The following is a 6,463-nucleotide window of genomic DNA, read 5'->3' on the forward strand; positions in this document are numbered from 1 at the left end:
GGGCGGCTGAAGGAGCCGCTGCGGGCGGCGCTGAGCCGCGCGCGCAGGCCCGGCTCGATGCCGCTGCCGGCGCCCTCCCCGTTGGGCGAGCCCGGCGGTTGCGGCGAGGCCGGCGGCGACAGAGGCGTGTGTTGCTGGTCTTCCTGCGGTTCGTTTTATGTAGAAATAGAATGTGAATAAAAATAAAACGCAGTTGCCCACGTAGCAAGATGGGCACAAACATCGAATTTGTAAGATGATGATGATCCTTTTTCGTGGCCTATACGTATGCAGTTCAATCGTGATTCGATGGATGGGCGACTACTCGCAAAAAAAGTGGTTGCACGGAAATACAATACTTGAAGAATCCTATCAAAGCCCATGGGGAGAGAAGAACGTACCATTGTTTGCAGTTCCGAGAGGATGTTGAAAGGGGCGCAGTCTTGCTTGTGGAACGTTGAGTCGATGAAGTTGTGGTGCACCTTTGCTTTTCCTTTACTTTCCTTCCCAGCGCAAATTTCAAGTTTGTGATTGGTTTGCTCCCACATTACACAGGCAAACAAAAGGGCATTGTGTACCTTGTACAACAACTCCCCCTGTTGAATGCACATTGTCAATGCATGGAAAGTGTGCATTCAATGGCAAGGAATGGCAGCAAAGAAAGGTGGTGAAAGCTGTGTAGTTCTGGAAATGGAAACTGTTGTGCTGCCAGGGTGTGAGGCTTTAAGGCAGTTGCAACAAGGGAAGACTGGGACATGTCCATGTGAGAGTCAGAGAAGGAGAACTGGTACTGAAGCTGTTGTGGCTGCGCGCAACTGACTTGTAGCATTTTCTTTGGATTATTTCATTTCTCTGCGCCGAAAAGAGGAAGGAAAAGGAACTCAACGGCGGCAGTGACGAAGCCAGCACCACGGGCCTGCTGCACCATGTCGTTCTTCAAGCGGCTACTCAACCGGATGGAAAGGAGGACGTATGTGCCGCACCCAGTCCAACGCTAATTGTTGCAGCATCTTCAAGATTTGTGGGATTAGGTGCCTCCGCCACCTCATATCTTGACGTCATCGTGCCGCCTCGGGCTCTGGTGCAGGGTCGTAGGAATGGACAAAGTGGGCAACACCTACGTCATCGAGCCGGACCCACTCAACCCCGCCCGCCCCTTCAAGCGCATGATCGAGGCCAAGGACACCATCTACGACCCCTCCAGGTACCATGCACCTTCAAGAGGAGTCAGGACGCTACACGCGCCATGTGGTGACGTTCTTCTATCACGACCTCATTGTGGCTATCATCGCGACTGCCTACGTAGTGTGCCCGCGCTGTGGCGTAGTTGGCTGAACTTCCGGCGCGAAGAGCCGCCCACCGAGAAGGAGCTCGAAGCCTATGAAGCGAAGCAGGTAAAGTCTTCTTTTCCCGCGCCGTGACTGCTGTCGGCACAGACAGCGAGCTGGCGGGCGTACGCGTGGGAGACTGATCGCGACCGATGATGTTTGGCGATCGTGGTGTGGTGTGTACCAGCGCAACCTCGCGCAGAAGGTCGCGGAGCTGGAGGAGGAGGACGCCAAGCTGGCGTTGCAGGAGCAGGCCGCCAGGCAGGCCGGAGGTACCACCGCTACCACACAAGCCCTTCTCTACTGGCTCTGCTCGCCGGCCTGCGCGCCGCAACGCACCGCACCGCACCCATTCGTTCCCTCCGCACTGCAGTTCGCAACGCAGGACCTCAGGGAGCCACACCGAAGGGAATGCTCGACACTCTCGTGCTGCAGCTGGCTGCTGGCGAGGTATGCCCCCACAAATCTTGCAGACGAGGTGCGGTGTCGTGTGGTTCGCTGACTGTGTTGTGTGTATGCGTAAGATCGACCAACGAGGGCAGAAGAGCGCCGAAGGAAAGGAAATGGACGTCGAAGATGATGACCTGCCCTTCCCCGAGTTTCCCTCCGAGGCACGTCTGCAGAGAGAGCCGCACACGCACCGCCGCACACGCTTGCTTCTTGGCATTTCTAACGCACTTCATATCACGCGCTACACCCGCAACCACCACAGGCCAAGGAATGGGATTCGCCCCGTCGGCCACGAAGCACGGATGACACATATAGCCGACCGTCGTGTAGAGCGGCCTCCTTCTCGGCGCCGCCGGATTCCTTCGCTGATGATGAAGACGAGGCAGATCAAGAGGTACTAGCGATGATCGCTCCCTCCATCCACACCTTCTTCTACTGCTTCTTCCTCCGCCACCTCCCCCGGCCCGTTCTCACTTCGCGCGATTTCGTATCACCACCATCGCGGCTGACAGTGGAAGCCACCATCCAACAACAAGTGAGGTATGTTGTGGGCGGAGTTCAAGGCCTGCCACGTCATCACCAAATGGCGACGCTTAGTTCCAGGCCGGCGTTGAAGATAAAGTGATCTTCCAACACTCTAGACCAGATTCTGCAGGAGAAGAAGGCCCACCTCACAGCCTCTCCTCTCTGCTCCCGGCATGCTCTCGGTCTGCTCCTGCACTCCAGCCATGATCCCCCGAGGACTGGCATGGTGAGGGTTGAGGAGAAGATCGTTGGGCGGTGATCGCCACCAGGGGCTTCTTGTGTGAGCTCTCGGTTGCACCGCAGATTCGCTGAAGAAGGAACTGCAGGAGGGCGTTCCATAACAAGATAGTGCTCGCGCACGTGAACCGAAATTTCGCATTTGGCCTCCAATGGGAGGCAATCTCCGGTCATCTTTCGTGTCGACACCACACACCACAGGTTTTGGTGGGTTGGCTGTCTCTTGGTACAGTTGTTGCTCTTTTTCCGTTCCACCCTCTCGTGCCCCTCCACAACCGCCGGACACGCCTTCCGCCACAGCAAGCGGAAGATGAAGATGGACGTCGGGAGAAGATGGAATCCAAAAAGTTGGAGGCGCGAAGAGTGCAGCAAAAGGAAGGAAAATGATTTTCACGTCTTTTTGCTATTGGACCCCAAGGCCGTGAAGAACGTTTGTCGTGTGAGCTGAAGGCGCCAACGAAGCCATCGATTCATCTTGTTGCCGTGGCCACTCTCTAGCAACGGGCACCCAGGGAGAACGGCACAGTTGAGAGGTAATTCAATTCAATTCGAATTTTGCATTTTTTTGGTCGGGTCCTTTGCGAATTGCGGGCAGAGACAGAAATTGATGGTGAAGAAGAATGAAGATCATCAAAAACTGATCGGGAGCACAGCAGGAGGTATATTTTGGGGCTTCATAAAACAATGTCCATCCCAGCGCCGCACGTTCAAGTGCCAGCTCCCTACCAGGGCAAGCCCATCACCACTGACCTCGTGCAAAAGGTTTGCCCCCCTTCTCCCTCTCCCCGCAATCGCATCATGCCTGTCGATCTTTTTGTTGATCCCTCCCCTTTCCTTTCTTTCAAACGCCAATCCGGCCGCATCGCGGGACCCACACAGGTGTTGGATGAAAATCGTTCGCTCATATTTGCGGTGCTCGAGAACCAGAACATGCAACGCCTCGCCGAATGTTCTCGGTACCACCAGCGCACTGCTCCCCGTTTGCCAACTCGTGTGTCGTGTGTGTCATGCGTGTCGTGTGCGTGTGTCGTGTGCGCACACGGTGGAGCCCTGTCTTTTTTGACACTTTGTCGTATGTTGCGCAATACACGCGAAGGTACCAAGCACGGCTGCAGCAAAACCTGATATTCCTGGCTACGGTGGCCGACGCCCAGCCGGGCCTGCGAAAGCGATCGCCCTCGGACGGCGCGGGCGAGGGACCTGCGTCCCTGATGGGTCCCTCCTCCTCTTCCTCCTCCGCCCCGGCGCCATCGCCAGCTGCCCAGAGCGCTCACGGCTACATGCGATCGAGCGGAGGCCCCTCCTCCACAGGTTCGTTATCGTGTCGTGTGTCGTGCGTGTCGTGTCGTGTGTGTGGTGTGTGTGGCTCATTTTTCCTGTCCGGTGAATGCCAGGCATGCCAACGCCGCACCACGCGGGCTATCCGTCGTACGCGACGCCGCACGGCGGCGCGGTGCTGTCGTCCTCGGCGTCGTCGGCCTACGGGGCAGCGCCCTATGCTCATACGCCGCAGCCGGTCTCCTCGCCGCACACGGGCGTGCCGTCGCAGGCGCCAGCGGGCGCCTACCCATCTCCACAGCAGCAGTCGGCCTACTCGCAGCCGTCGCCCATGTCACCGGCGTCGTCGGGACCGTCGGCCGCGCCTGGCCTCCACTACTCCATGCCCGCCACCGCCTCTTTGCCGCCTCAGATGATCCGTCGAACGGGAATCAGCGGTACCGTCACCGCGCACGCGCACCCTCGCACACGCGCACGCACTGATCACAGCACCATCACCACAGGCGGGCCACAGCAGGGCATATCACAACAGCAGCCGCAGCAGTATGGCGCGCAGGCCACCATGCAACAGCCGCAGCAGCCGCAGGCGGGACAGCCCATGCAGGCTGGTGATGGGCAGGACCGACCATGGACGCCCGACGAAAACCGGCGGTTCATTGACGCTCTTCGGGCTTACGGCCCCAAAGGTGCGCACAGCCTCCTTAGACGGCCCACCACCGCACGACCAGACGAACCTGCAACTCACACCTAACTTCGTTCCCTGCCGACGCAGACATCGACAAGATCGTGTACGCGGTGCAGACCCGATCGAAGATGCAGGTCCAGATCCACCTCCAGAAGTACATCCACAAAGTGCGCGAGGAGCAGGCCAAGCAGCAGCAGCTCGCCGCCCAGCAGCAGGCCCAGCAGGCTCAGCAGCCGCCACACGGCTATCCGCAGCAGACGTCGGCGCAGCCGAAACCCACGCCGCAGCAGCTGGCCCACCTCACGCCCCAACAGCTCGCGCAGCTTTCTCAACGCTCGCAGCAGGGCTCCAACCTCCAACAGCAGCAGCAGCAGCCTCCGCAGGCCCAGCCGCAGCCGCAGCAGCAGTACTACCAGCAGCAGCAGCAGCAGCAGCAGCAGCCACACCAGCAGCAGCCGTCGCAACAGACGACGCCCTCCTACGCCTACCCGGCCGCCACACAGACACAGCAGCAGCGTCCAGCAGCAGCGAATGCCTCAACAGGTCCAGCAGCAGCAGGCCCAGCAGCCAACACCGAACTACTATCAGCAGGCCCAGATGCTGCAGCAGCAGCAGCAGCAGAGGCAGATGCAGATGCAGATGGCCCGACGGACTGGGCTCCCCGGAGGCCAGCCCGGCTCCTCCGCACCACCGCAGCAGCCGCAGCCGCAGCAACAGCAGCAGCAGCAGACCGGCATGCCGGGTTCCTCGGCTTCGGGACCCTCTCACCCCTCCTAGCCTCCTCTGCCCTCTCTTCTCTTCTTTGGGGTTATTTATTTGTGTGGTTGGGTTTGTAAAGAAAAAAAAAGGCACCATACACGCACTCGCTCTTCACGGGATAAGGGAGAGGACCACGCCCGTTCCCACCTCCCCGAGCACGTCCATCGCGATGCTAGAGTCCTCCTTCTCCTTTTTCTTCTTCTCGCCATCTTGTGCGTCTTCTTGTTGTGGTTGCTCGTCCTCGCTCTGTTCCTCCTCCAGCCAGAACTCTTCCTCTTCCTCTTCCATCGGCTCGCCGTCAGTGTGGGCTTGGCTCTCCTCTTCTGACCAGGGTCGCGTTTCTTCTTCCTGCCTCCTCTCTAGGGGTTGTTCGCCCGGTGCTGGTGGGTGGGTGCCCCTCGACTGGAGGGGCGCCGACCGAACAGAAAAAGAACGAAAGCGGAACGAGAGCGAAGAAGACGAAGGCGCGGCTCGCGGCCGGAGCCACACAGGCGCCCCTTCCGCTGGTCGAAGAAGAACAACGCGGCGAGTGGCTCGCATTACTGCACTGTTTGTTATGTCTTGGTGTGTCGATATCAGCTGTTGTGTTGGCAACTTTCTGTTTCATTGTTTTGCTTCTGTGGTGTTCCAAGAATTTCAGCTTACAAACTTGAGTCTACCAAAGGTGGTAGGCAGACCCTGACGGTTCTAGGCGGTGGCCTCCTCCTTGGCTTCGTCGGCCTTCTCTTCTTCTTCTTCGCCGTCGTCCTTGGGCTCGAGCTGCTCTTTGAGGAGGGCGTAGTGTCGGTACCGGTCGGCGACGTCGCGCACCAGCAGCCGCTGCTTCTCGTCGGTGAGCTCGGGGTGCTGCTGGCGCAGGGCCTCGTAGCGGTTCTCTCCCCGCAAAAATTGGAGCAGCTGGTCGTCCGGCGGGCTCGAGTCCAGCGAGAGCGGGTTCATGCCCTGCTCCACCAGCGACGGGTTGTATCGGTACAAGATGTGGTACCCGGCCTTGATCGCCCGCTTCGCCTCCTCCACCTCGGTCGATATCCCCGCCCTATGACACGACACGACACACACAGCACACGACACGACACACGGAGTGAGTACGTGGGCGCGTGTTGCGAGTTGGTGGAGAAGAGAGTGAGAGTACTTGATGCCGTGGGCGATGCAGGGCGCGTAGGCGATGACGAGCGAGGGCCCGTCGAAGGCCTCGGCCTCGGCCAGGGCCTGCACGGCGTGG

At 59.2% G+C, this 6,463-nt stretch overlaps 4 protein-coding genes across 4 annotated transcripts in view; 2 read left to right on the forward strand and 2 right to left on the reverse strand.

Moving 5' to 3' along the window:
* ACA1_210400 (protein phosphatase 2C domain containing protein) overlaps positions 1–223 on the reverse strand; it is a gene marked incomplete at both ends in the record, with an annotated part of 2,132 nt that extends 1,909 nt beyond the window's left edge. Inside the window, one exon of the mRNA XM_004336943.1 lies at positions 202–223. Coding sequence (XP_004336991.1) covers positions 202–223 — 22 coding nt within the window. The remainder of the gene's footprint in view (positions 1–201) is intronic.
* An 853-nt stretch (positions 224–1,076) lies between these two features.
* ACA1_210510 (uncharacterized protein) lies at positions 1,077–2,063 on the forward strand (the record flags this gene model as incomplete). The annotated part of the gene is made up of 6 exons (XM_004336944.1): positions 1,077–1,183; positions 1,307–1,373; positions 1,495–1,579; positions 1,681–1,757; positions 1,832–1,922; positions 2,020–2,063. 6 exons carry the CDS (start codon positions 1,077–1,079, stop codon positions 2,061–2,063), a joined length of 471 nt encoding a protein of 156 aa, XP_004336992.1.
* Positions 2,064–3,203: 1,140 nt separating this feature from the next.
* On the forward strand, positions 3,204–5,259 carry ACA1_210520 (myblike DNA-binding domain, SHAQKYF class subfamily protein; the record flags this gene model as incomplete). Its single annotated transcript, XM_004336945.1, has 7 exons — positions 3,204–3,281; positions 3,399–3,475; positions 3,616–3,830; positions 3,914–4,234; positions 4,301–4,483; positions 4,570–4,939; positions 4,986–5,259. 7 exons carry the CDS (start codon positions 3,204–3,206, stop codon positions 5,257–5,259), a joined length of 1,518 nt encoding a protein of 505 aa, XP_004336993.1.
* Positions 5,260–5,928: 669 nt separating this feature from the next.
* The window catches only part of ACA1_210530 (pyruvate:ferredoxin (flavodoxin) oxidoreductase), a gene marked incomplete at both ends in the record, with an annotated part of 4,151 nt that continues 3,616 nt past the window's right edge, over positions 5,929–6,463 (reverse strand). Inside the window, 2 exons of the mRNA XM_004336946.1 lie at positions 5,929–6,277; positions 6,374–6,450. Of these exons, the coding sequence (XP_004336994.1) occupies positions 5,929–6,277; positions 6,374–6,450 (426 nt within the window). The remainder of the gene's footprint in view (positions 6,278–6,373; positions 6,451–6,463) is intronic.

This window comes from Acanthamoeba castellanii, assembly GCF_000313135.1.
Source record: "Acanthamoeba castellanii str. Neff unplaced genomic scaffold scf7180000084758, whole genome shotgun sequence".
In the NCBI taxonomy this organism is placed as follows: domain Eukaryota; phylum Discosea; order Longamoebia; family Acanthamoebidae; genus Acanthamoeba; species Acanthamoeba castellanii.